General features: G+C 37.4%; 1 protein-coding gene across 2 annotated transcripts in view; it reads left to right on the top strand.

Annotated features, from left to right (window-relative positions):
* Nucleotides 1-12,650, top strand: part of DNAJC13 (DnaJ heat shock protein family (Hsp40) member C13) — a 157,749-nt gene that overhangs the window by 116,943 nt on the left and 28,156 nt on the right. For both annotated transcript variants that reach the window (XR_001918368.1, XM_018051322.1), the window contains exons 41-44: nucleotides 7,915-8,082; nucleotides 9,069-9,182; nucleotides 10,614-10,730; nucleotides 11,853-12,030. Coding sequence is in view for 1 of the 2 variants with exons in the window: in XM_018051322.1 (XP_017906811.1) it covers nucleotides 7,915-8,082; nucleotides 9,069-9,182; nucleotides 10,614-10,730; nucleotides 11,853-12,030 (577 nt within the window). In the remaining variant the exon portion in view is untranslated. The remainder of the gene's footprint in view (nucleotides 1-7,914; nucleotides 8,083-9,068; nucleotides 9,183-10,613; nucleotides 10,731-11,852; nucleotides 12,031-12,650) is intronic.

Here is a 12,650-nt window from a genome sequence, read left to right as displayed (position 1 = left end):
GAGTTTCAGCTTTAGCATCATTCCTTCGAAAGAACACCCATGACTGATCTCCTTTAGGATGGACTGGTTGGATCTCCTTGCAGTCCAAGGGACTCTCAAGAGTCTTCTCCAACACCACAGTTCAAAAGCATCCATTCTTCGGCACTCTGCCTTCTTCACAGTCCAACTCTCACATCCATACATGACTACTGGAAAAACCATAGCCTTGACTAGATGGACCTTAGTCGGCAAAGTAATGTCTCTGCTTTTGAATATGCTATCTAGGTTGGTCATAACTTTTCTTCCAAGGACTAAGCGTCTTTTAATTTCATGGCTGCAGTCACCATCTGCAGTGATTTTGGAGCCCCCAAAAATAAAGTCTGACACTGTCTCCACTGTTTCCCCATCATTTCCCATGCAGATGCCATGATCTTCATTTTCTGAATGTTGAGCTTTAAGCCAGCTTTTTCGCTCTCCACTTTCACATTCATCAAGAGGCTTTTTAACTCCTCTTCACTTTCTGCCATAAGGGTGGTGTCATCTGCATATCTGAGGTTGTTGATATTTCTCCCGGCAATTTTGATTCCAGCTTGTGCTTCTTCCAGCCCAGCGTTTCTCATTATGTACTCTGCATATAAGTTAAATAAGCAGGGTGACAATATACAGCCTTGACGTACTCCTTTTCCTATTTGGAACCAGTCTGTTGTTCCATGTCCAGTTCTAACTGTTGCTTCCTGACCTGCATACAGATTTCTCAAGAGGCAGGTCAGGTGGTCTGGAATTCCCATCTCTTTCAGAATTTTCCACAGTTTCTTGTGATCCACACAGTCAAAGGCTTTGGCATAGTCAATAAAGCAGAAAGAGATGTTTTTCTGGAACTTTCTCTTGCTTTTTCCATGATCCAGTGGTTGTTGGCAATTTGATCTGTGGTTCTTCTGCCTTTTCTAAAACCAGCTTGAACATCAGGAAGTTCACGGTTCACGTATTGCTGAAGCCTGGCTTGGAGAATTTTGAGCATTGCTTTACTAGTGTGTGAGATGAGTGCAATTGTGTGGTAGTTTGAGAATTCTTTGGCATTGCCTTTCTTTGGGATTGGAATGAAAACTGACCTTTTCCAGTCCCGTGGCCACTGCTGAGTTTTCCAAATTTGCTGGCATATTGACTGCAGCACTTTCACAGCATCATCTTTCGGGATTTGAAACAGCTCCACTGGAATTCCATCACCTCCACTAGCTTTGTTCATAGTGATACTTTCCAAGGCCCACTTGACTTCACATTCCAGGATGTCTGCCTCTAGATGAGTGATCACACCATCATGATTATCTGAGTCATGAAGATCTTTTTTGTACAGTTCTTCTGTGTATTCTTGCCACCTCTTCTTAATATCTTCTGCTTCTGTTAAGTCCATACCATTTCTGTCCTTTATCAAGCCCATCTTTGCATGAAATGTTCCCTTGGTTTCTCTGATTTTCTTGAAGAGATCTCTAGTCTTTCCCATTCTGTTGTTTTCCTCTATTTCTTTGCACTGATCGCTGAAGAAGGCTTTCTTATATCTTCTTGCTATTCTTTGGAACTCTGCATTCAGATGCTTATATCTTTCCTTTTCTCCTTTGCTTTTCATGTCTCTTCTTTTCACAGCTATTTGTAAGGCCTCCCCAGACAGCCATTTTGCTTTTTTACATTTCTTTTCCATGGGGATGGTGTTGATCCCTGTCTCCTGTACAATGTCATGAACCTCATTCCATAGTTCATCAAGCACTCTATCAGATCTAGGCCCTTAAATGTACTTCTCACTTCCACTGTATAATCGTAAGGGATTTGATTTAGCTCATACCTGAATGATCTAGCGGTTTTCCCTACTTTCTTCAATTTAAGTCTGAATTTGGTAATAAGGAGTTCATGATCTGAGCCACAGTCAGCTCCTGGTCTTGTTTTTATTGATTGTATAGAGCCTCTCCATCTTTGGCTGCAAAGAATATAATCAGTCTGATTTCGGTGTTGACCATCTGGTGATGTCCATGTGTAGAGTCTTCTCTTGTGTTATTGGAAGAGGATCTTTGCTATGACCAGTGCATTTTCTTGGAAAAACTCTATTAGTCTTTGCCCTGCTTCATTCCACATTCCAAGGCCAAATTTGCCTGTTACTCCAGGTGTTTCCTGACTTCCTACTTTTGTATTCCAGTCCCCTATAATGAAAAGGACATCTTTTTTGGGTGTTAGTTCTAAAAGGTCTTGTAGGTCTTCATAGAACCGTTCAACTTCAGCTTCTTCAGCGTTACTGGCTGGGGCATAGACTTGGATAACTGTGATATTGAATGGTTTGCCTTGGAGACGAGCAAAGATCATTCTCTCGTTTTTGAGACTGCATCCAAGTACTGCATTTCAGACTCTTTTGTTGACCATGATGGCTACTCCATTTCTTCTGAGGATTTCCTGTCTGCAGTAATAGATATAATGGTCATCTGAGTTAAATTCATCCATTCCAGTCCATTTTAGTTCGCTGATTCCTAGAATGTCGATGTTCACTCTTGCCGTCTCGTTTGACCAGTTCCAATTTGCCTTGATTCATGGACCTGACATTCCAGGTTCTTATGCAATATTGCTCTTTATAGCATCGGACCTTGCTTCTATCACTAGCCACATCCACAGCTGGTATTGTTTTTGCTTTGGCTTCATCCCTTCATCCTTTCTGGAGTTATTTCTCCACTGATCTCCAGTAGCATATTGGGCACCTACTGACCTGGGGAGTTCCTCTTTCAGTATCCTATCATTTTGCCTTCTCATACTGTTCATGGGATTCTCAAGGCAGGAATACTGAAGTGGTTTGCCATTCCCTTCTCCAGTTGACCACATTCTGTCACTGCTGCCCTGCAAATAAATTCTTAGGTACAATCTTTTTAAATTCCTTATATTTGTGTTAGTATATGGTATTTATCTTTCTGTTTCTAACTTACTTCACTCTGTATAATAGGCTATAGATTCATCCACCGCATTAGTACTGACTCAAATGTGTTCCTTTTTATGGCTGAGTAATATTCCATTGTGTATATGTACATAACTTCTTTATCCATTCATCTGTCGATGGACATCTAGGTTGCTTCCATGCTCTAGCTATTGTAAATAATGCTGCAGTGAACATAAGGGTACATGTGTCTTTTTCAGTTTTGGTTTCCTCAGGGTATATGCCTGGGAGTGGGATTGCTGAGTCATACGGTGGTTTTATTCTGGTTTTTTAAGAAATCTCCATACAATCTTCCATAGTGGCTGTATCAATTTACATTCCTTCCAACAGCACAAGAGCATTCCGTTTTCTCCACACCTCCTCTAGCTGATGATGGCCTTTCTGACCAGTGTGAGGTGATATCTCATTGTAGTTTTGATTTGCACTTGTCTAATGATGAGCAGTGCTGAGCGTCTTTTCATGTGTTTATTAGCCATCTGTATGGCCCCTTTGGAGAAATTTCTGTTTAGGTCTTTTCTCCCGCTTTTTGATTGAGTTTTTTCTTTTTCTGGCCTTGAGTTATACGAGTTGTTTGTATATTTTGGAAATTAATCCTTTGTCCATTGTTTCATTTGCTATTATTTTCTCCTATTCTGAGGGTTGTCTTTTCACCTTGTTTATAGTTTCCTTTGCTGTGCAAAAGCTTATAAGTTTAATCAGGTCCCACTTGTTTATTTTTGCTTTTATTTCTCTAGGACAGGGCTTATATAGGATCTTGCTTTGATTTATGTTATCAAGTGTTGTGGCTGTTTTCCTCTAACAGTTTTATAGTTTCTGGTCTTACATTTAGGTCTTTAATCCATTTTGAATCTATCTTTGTGTACGGTATTAGGAAAGTGGTCTAATTTCATTTTTTTACGTGCAGCTGTCCAGTTATCCCAAACCAATTATTGAAGAGGCTATCTTTCCCCTGTGTATATTCTTGACTCCTTTGTCAAAAATAAGGTACCCATAGGTATGTGGGTTCATTTCTGGGCTTTCTACCTTGTTCCATTCGTCTATATTTCTGTTTTTGTGCCAGTGTCATACTGTTTTGATGACTCTAGCTTTGTAGTATAGTCTGAAGTCAGGAAGCTTGATTCCTTCAGCTCTGTTCTTCTTTCTCAAGACTGCTTTGGCCCTTAGGGGTCTTTTGCATTTCCATATGAATTGTGAGATTTTTTTTGTTCTAGTTCTATGAAAAATGCCATTGGTAATTTGATAGGGATCACATTGAATCTGTAGATTGTTTGGTAGTATAGTCATTTTCGCAGTGTTGATTCCTCCACCCCAGTAACATGGAATATCTCTCCATTTGTTAATGTCATCTTTGATTTCTTTCATCAGTGTCTTATAGTTTTCTGTATGCGGGTGTTTTTGTCTCCTTAGGTAGTCGTATTCCTAAATATTTTATTCTTTTTATTGCGGTCATGAATGGGGTTGATTCCTTAATTTCTCTTTCTGATTTTTCATTGTTAGGATATAGGAATGCAAGTGATTTCTGTGTATTGATTTTCTGTCCTGTGACTTTGCTAAATTCACTGATTAGCTCTAGTAATTTTCTGATAGTATCTTTAAGGTTTTCCATGTACAGTATCATGTCATCTGCAAACAGTGAGAGCTTTACTTTTCCAATCTGGATTCCTTTTATTTCTTTTTCTACTCTGATTTCTGTAGCTAGGACTTCCAAAGCTCTGTTGAATCCTAGGGGTGAGAGTGGACACCCTTGACTTGTTCCTGATCTTAGGGGGAATGGTTGCAGTTTTTCACCATTGCGAATAATGTTTGTTGTGGGCTTATCATATATGGCCTTTACTATGTTGAGGTAGGTTCCTTTTGTGCCCATTTTTTGAAAAGTTTTGATCATAAAAGCATGCTGAATTTTGTCAAAGGCTTTTTCCACATCTATTGAAATTATCATACGTTTATCTTTCAGTTGGTTTATATGGTGTATCACATTGATTGATTTGCCTATATTGAAGAGTCCTTCCATCACTGGAATAAACTCAACTTTATCATGGTGTGTTAGCTTTTTAATGTGTTGTTGAAATCTGTTTGCTAGAATTTTGTTGAGGATTTTAACATCTATGTTTATCACTGATATTGGCTTGTAGCTTTCTTTTTTGTGTGTTGTCTTTGTCTGGTTTTGGTATCAGGGTGTTGGTGGCCTCATAGAATGGGTTCGGAAGTGTTTCTTCCTCTGCAGTTTTTTGAAGGAGTTTTAGAAGGATAGGCATTAGCTCTTCTCTAAATGTTTGATAGAATTCACCTGTGAAACCATCTGGTCCTGGGCTTTTGTTTTTGGGGAGATTTTTGATCACAGTTTTGATTTCAGTACTTGTAATTGGATTTTTCATAATTTCTATTTCTTCCTGTTTCAGTCTTGAAAGATTGTGAACTTTTCTAAGAGTCTGTCCATTTCTTCCAGTTTATCCATTTTATTGCCATATAGTTGTTCAAAAATAGTCTCATAATCCTTTATATGTCTGCACTGTGTTGTAACCTCTCCTTTTTCATTTGTAATTTTGTTGATTTGATTCTTCTCTTTTTTTCTTGATGAGTCTGGCTAAAGGTTTGTAAATTTTGTTTATCTTCTCAAAGAACCATCTTTTAGTTTTGTTAATCTTTACTATTGTTTCTTTGATTTCTTTTTCATTGATTTCTGCTCTGATCTTTATGATTCTTTCCTTCTGCTAGTTTTCGGGGGTTTTTTTATTTATAATTTTTCCAGTTGTTTTAGGTGTAACGTTAGGTTGTGTGATTTTTTTCTTGTGTCTTGAGGCAGGATTGTGTTGCTATAAACATCCCTCTTAGAGCTGCTTTTGCTGGATCCCATACGTTTTGAGTTGTGTTTTCCTTGTCATTTGTTTCTAGGAATTTTTTGCTTTGCCTTTTGATTTCTTCAGTAACCAGTTTGTTATTTAGAAACGTATTGTTTAATTTCCATATGTTTGTGTTTTTTACATTTTTTTTCTTGTAATTGATGTCTCATCTCATAGCATTGTGGTCAGAGAAGATGCTTGATACAGTTTCAATTTTCTTAAATTTACTGAGGTTAGAATTATGACCGAAGATGTGGTGTATCCTGGAGAATGGAATGTTCCATGTGCACTTGGGAAGGAAGTGTATTCTTCTGTATTTGGATGAAATGTCCTGAAGAGATCAGTGAGATCCATCTCGTCTAATGTATCATTTAAGACTTGTGTTTCCTTATTCATTTTCTGTTTTCATGATCTGTCCATTGGTGTAAGTGGGGTGTTAAAGTCTCCTCCTATTACTGTGTCACTGTCAGTTTCTCCTTTTGTGTCTGTTAGTGTTTGTTTTATGTGCTGAGGTGCTCCGATGTTGCTTGTATAGATGTTTGCAGTCATTAGGTAGTGTCCTTCCTTATCTCTTGTAATATTCTTTATTTTAAGGTCTCCTTAGTCTAATATGAGCATTGCTATTCCAGCTTTCTTTTGGTTTACATTGGCATGGAATATATTTTTCTACCCTCTCAGTTTCAGTCATTATATGTGTCTTTAGGTCTGAAGTGGATTTCTTCTAGACAGCATATATATGGGTCTTATTTTTGTATTATCCATTCAGCTGTCTGTGTCTTTTGGTTGCAGCATTTAATACATGTATTTTTAAGGCTATTATTAATATATACCAGACCACCTGACCTGCCTCTTGAGAAACCTGTATATGCAGATCAGGAAGCAACAGATAGAACTAGACATCGAATAACAAACTGGTTCCAAATAGGAAAAGGAGTACGTCAAGGCTGTATATTGTCACCCTGCTTATTTAACTTACACGCGGAGTACATCATGAGAAACGCTGGGCTGGAAGAAGCACAAGCTGGGATCAAGATTGCCGGGAGAAATATCAATAACTTCAGATATGCAGATGACACCACCCTTATGGCAGAAAATGAAGTGGAACTAAAAAGCCTCTTGATGAAGGTGAAAGAGGAGAGTGAAAAAGTTGCCTTAAAGCTCAACAATCAGAAAACTAAGCTCATGGCATCTGGTCCCATGGGGAAACAGTGTCAGACTTTATATTTTGGGCTCCAAAATCACTGCCGATGGTGATGGCAGCCATGAAATTAAAAGACGCTTACTCCTTGGAAGGAAAGTTATGACCAACCTAGACAGTATATTCAAAAGCAGAAACATTACTTTGCCAACAAAGGTCCGTCTAGTCAAGGCTATGGTTTTTCCAGTGGTCATGTATAGATGTGAGAGTTGGACTGTAAAGAAAGCTGAGCGCCAAAGAATTGATGCTTTTGAACTTTGATGTCGGAGAAGACTCTTGAGAGTCCCTTGAACTGCAAGGAGATCCAACCAGTCCATCCTAAAGGAGATCAGTCGTGGGTGTTCTTTTGAAGGAATGATGCTAAAGCTGAAACTCCAGTACTTTGGCCACCTCATGAGAAGAGTTGACTCATTGGAAAAGACTCTGATGCTGGGAGGGACTGTGGGCAAGAGGAGAAGGGGACAACAGAGGATGAGATGGCTGGATGGCATCACTGACTCGTTGGACGTGAGTTTGATTCAACTCCGGGAGTTGGTGATGGACAGGGGGGCCTGGCGTGCTGCGATTCATGGGGTCGCAAAGAGTCAGACACGACTGAGCGACTGAGCTGAACTGAACTGAACTGATGATCCTTTAGCCATTTTCTTAATTATTTGGGTTTTTCTTTTTTTTTTTAATATCTTTTTCTTGTCTTGTATTTCCTAATTATATAAGTCCCTTTAACATTGGTTTTCAAGCTGATTTGGTGGTACTGAATTCTCTTGACTTTCACTTTTCATAAACTCGACATTAGTGTTGGGGACTTCAGTACCTTTTTGGTTTCTTTTTCTTTGCTTTATCTTCCTTAATATGTTCCATACTGTTTTGATTCCATAAATATACTATTTCCTGATAAGAGATCTATTTTAATAAATGTGTTAATTTTTTTGTAACAGGAAGTAGCCAACAGCCTTGCCAAACTGAGTGTCCGAGCTCTAAGTCGCCTTGGAGGTTACCTGCCTGAAGAACAAGCAACACCAGAAAATCCAACCATTAGGAAAAGTTTAGCTGGCATGCTGACCCCCTATGTTGCTAGAAAACTTGCTGTTATTAGTGCTACTGAGGTATGTGCTTCAGAGCTAGCCTGTGTTTTGATAAATATTGCAAGATCCTCTACATAATAGAGGAATATAACAATGTTGATTGCTCTCAGAAATCTAAAAATGGAAAATGCCCACACACTTGTTCTCTCAACTAAGAAAGTTGCTTATTGTGCCTTGGTGCTGATGAAAGCAGCTCTGTACGTCTGGGGATAATAACTCCCTTCTTTCCTCCTAGCACAAAGCTCAGAAAATGTAAAGTGTGAAAACTTAGGGAATTCCCTGATGGTCCAGGGGTTAGGATTTGAATTCAAGTCAAGGGCCCGGATTCAGTCCCTGGTTGAGGAAATAAGATCCTGCAAGCCGTGAGACACACACCCCCACTCTCCCTCCCCACAAAAAAACATTTAAAGGAGAGTTAACTGTGTATGTGTACACTTAAAATTGAGTAGAGCGACACAAAGGGAAAGCACTATAGATGGCTAAGCAGGCATAAGCTTATGTCTGCAGAACTACTTAATGCAGCCTTGAATCAGGGTTTGGCTGAGAAAATTGGAACTGAATCTCTGCCCGTAAATTCTGCTTCCCTTTCTAGGAGTATGCTTCATAAAGACTTAGATTTTGTTTTCAAATATATGTATATAAAGGTCGTGTTTTTAAGCTTATATTTACGGTTTATAAAATGCTTTAATAAAATATCGTGTGTGATTTTCACCAAAGCAGAGCAAATGTTAAAAATGAGATGTGAAAACAGACTCAAATTTGAATTCCAGTTTCACCACTTAAGTGTTGTGAGACCTGGAACAAATAATTTGATCTTTGTCAAAGAAGTCTTGATTTTTCTCAGCTGCAGAATGGTAAACATTATATTTTCAAACTTGTTAAAATTATTCAAGCACATTGTACTTAAGGTTCCTGTTACAGAGCTTGGTGTGTCATAGACAATTTCAATAATGATAACTTCAATATTTTTCCTAAATATTATAAAACAGTAATATTCTGTCTTCTAGATTTTGAAGATGCTTAACAGTAACACAGAGAGCCCCTATTTGATATGGAACAATTCTACAAGAGCAGAACTACTTGAATTTCTTGAATCTCAACAGGAAAGCATGATTAAAAAGGTAAGTTAATAATTTCTTGCATCCTGCCACCTGATAGTGGAGAAGGTAGTAAGTCAGAAAAAATCAAAAGACAGAGAGTAGAATGGGAAATAATGAGTTGGCCTGGATAATACATAACTAGACGGTTGAATCTTGATGGTTTAGAAGACATTTATGTTTGTGAGTTTGGACTTCATTAAAGAGTAACCATCACTCAGTGTCCTGGATTATGCAAAATTTGGCTTACCACTCATTTCATGATAGTCACTCAGAGCTCTTCATTGATAGAAGTTTTGAGAAGTGCAGAGCTAGGAAGAACCAGTCTCAGATTTCTACGTATCATCTGTGTTTTTACCAGATGAGAAAGAATATCATTCTTTCTTTGTTTAGCCCTTTACAGTTTATTCCTGCTTCCCTCCTAGCTCAGTTGGTAAAGAATCTGCCTGCAATACAGGAGACCCAGGTTCGAGTCCTGTGTCGGGAAGATCCCCTGGAGAGGGAAATGGTGATCCACTCCAGTATTCTTGCCTAGAGAATCCCATGGACAGAGGAGCATTCACTTTTCTTTACAATTTATTATACACTTTTACATATTATTTCAGTCCAATCTAAATTTTATGTAATTTCAACCAAAATCTTCTTTGGGCTATTTTTTTCCCAGTTCCTTTCCTGTTTTCCTATCTTTTTCTTTGTCCTTAAATGGAAATTCTTCTTGATTTGTCACCTTGCTTTTTTAATTCAGAGACCCTGTTTTCTTGCACTTTATCACTTAATGTATTACTTTTTAAAACCAGTTCAGACATGTTCATCTCTTAATTCTATTGCCCTATATCTGACCAGGCCAAATGTCTGCTGAGAGGAGAGCCACATGTCATACTTGCTTGTAAAAACTAGGTCTGAGATACTTCATTGGCTGACCTCAGTGATGTTTTGAAATTTTAAAATGAGTTTTAATTTTGGACTAAAAAATAACATAACTCTCTGCCTATATATAACATAACTCTGTTAGGGGCTTCCCTGATGGCTTAGCAGGTAAAGAATCTGCCTGCTACAGGAGATACAGTTTTGATCCCTGGGTTAGAATAATCCCCTGGAGGAGGAAATGGCAGCCCATTCCAGTATTTTTGCCTGAAAAATCCCATGGACAGAAGAGCCTGGTGGGCTACACTACAAAGGGTCACAAAGAGTCGGACATGACTAAGTGACTAACACACGTTCATGCATGCATGCCTTTTCCAGAGTCCATATTACTAATTATAAATGTTAAAATTGCATTAAGTGCTGTGATGTGTATCCCACCACATTTTTCTCCTATGGAAAAATGAATGGATCTTTAGTTATTTATTAAAGTTATTTATCTGATAAGTTATTAAACTGAATATGGATAGATTTATAAACTACACACTAAAGATTCTGATTTATATCTAACAATTAGTTTTTTTTTTTTTAAAGGGTGACTGTGACAAAACTTACGGATCAGAATTTGTCTACAGTGATCATGCCAAAGAACTTATCGTAGGGGAGATTTTTGTTAGGGTCTATAATGAAGTCCCTACTTTCCCACTTGAGGTAAGCTCTCTACTTTAGATTTTGTCTGTAACTTTTGATCATTTGTTATTAAAAGCTGCTGGTTTATTCACACTGTATATATTGAAATAATATCTGTTTTTTGCCAAATATTTTATACTAACTTGGGTATGTGATAGGGTGACCATTGATAACTTATGAGACTTTTTGTTTTGAATGTTGGGGAATTTAATGAATTCATGAATAAGGATTTATTCCTTTCCCAGCTGTTTCTTATATTTTATGCATAATGCTACTCCACTGTATCATGTATATATACCTGCAGCTCTTGCCGTCTCTTGTGGAACTGTAAGGCCTTTTTCATACTCACTCTATTATGTTAAATATCAGACCACCAGACAGTAGTCTATCTCTGGCCAGTTTTTAAAAGAAATTAAGAAAATAGAAGGGAGAGCAAAGAGAATTTTTAAAAGATGACTGGGTCACATCAGGTTATTTCTTGTGATGACCCCTAATCACTTCCAGAAGCAAATAATCTTTTCTTTCCTTAGTTCTTAGGGATCACATAGGAAAGTTTTGTTATAGCTTTTTGGAAGGGGTGATAAAGATTCGGTGGTTGATTGGTTTGTAAGGAAGAAAGAAGTGAGGCTTTGTTTTAGAGTTTGCTCTTGGAAAAAGAAATTTACTAAACTGTGATGTATGTTATTTATCACAGAATAATATATAAAAATAGCTGCTAAGAAGAATGAGTTTAATGATTTGTGAATTCTCTTTGAAAACTTCCTTTTAAATTTATAATCTAATATATATAAGTTTTAAATGTAAAAATGCAACCAATTTATAGAAGTTACATATCATACTATCAATTATCTTGGTAAAGTAGGGGCATATTCTTATCACAGAGTTATTATACTATATTACCGAAGGGAGTAAATCAGATTTCTAATGGATTTAGGCCAACAGTGATAAACATTTTCTAATGCTGTTGAGTTTTATCCCTTTTCTCCTCAGTTCTCATTTAATGCATAGGTATTTTCTTGTGTCTGTATAATTTAATAACTTCCATGACTTGAAATGTTCCATTGTTGCTTTTACTGTGAAGTCTTTGTTATAGGTTATTTCTAAGGACACACATGTTTTTAAATATTTTTCTACTTGATTTAGGTTCCAAAAGCATTTGCTGCAAGTCTCTTGGATTATATAGGCTCCCAGGCCCAGTACCTCCACACCTTCATGGCTATCACTCATGCTGCAAAAGTGGAGTCAGAGCAACATGGAGACCGCTTGCCAAGAGTTGAAATGGCTTTGGAGGCTCTGAGGAATGTTATAAAATATAATCCAGGTACGTGATTGTACCCTTGACAAATAAGATCCTTAAAATAGAAGAGCCCTAAAATTACCAGTTCTCAATTTTACCAGGAAAACTCTGGGAAAATTATGCTTGGTTATTGACCCCATAATATTTTTACCTCTAAATAATCAGCTGGAAAGAGAGGTCAGTCATCATGCTTAGAATTCGTATCTCTAAGAGCAAATGAGTTTTAATAAGTTGAAAAGGCAGAATAACTTGATAGTGTAAAACCACATTGATGACATAAATTGACATACAAGGTATAAGTGCTTAAGTTAGAGTTATTGATGAGATTATTTAAGTTTTCCACCACTGGTCCCTACAATGCCATACTTTAAAAAAAAAATGCCTGAAGTTTTTGGTGCTTAAAAATTGAAATAATAAAATGAGAATTGTCATTCTTAAAACATCTTTAAGAACGACATTTATAGTAACATTATCACTCTTGCCTGACTTCAGGGAATATGCTGGAGTGAAAGTCTGAAAGCTTATTCCAATTCTAACTTTGATACTAAATATGGAATATATATATAGTGAGGGAACATAGCCCCCCACCCATCAACAGAAAATTGGATTAAAGATTTACTGAGCATGGCCTTACCAATCAGAGC

Source organism: Capra hircus, chromosome 1 (assembly GCF_001704415.2).
Source record: "Capra hircus breed San Clemente chromosome 1, ASM170441v1, whole genome shotgun sequence".
In the NCBI taxonomy this organism is placed as follows: Eukaryota; Metazoa; Chordata; class Mammalia; order Artiodactyla; family Bovidae; genus Capra; species Capra hircus.
The sequence above is the reverse complement of the archived record's forward strand: the minus strand, read 5'-3'. Positions and strand labels throughout refer to the sequence as shown.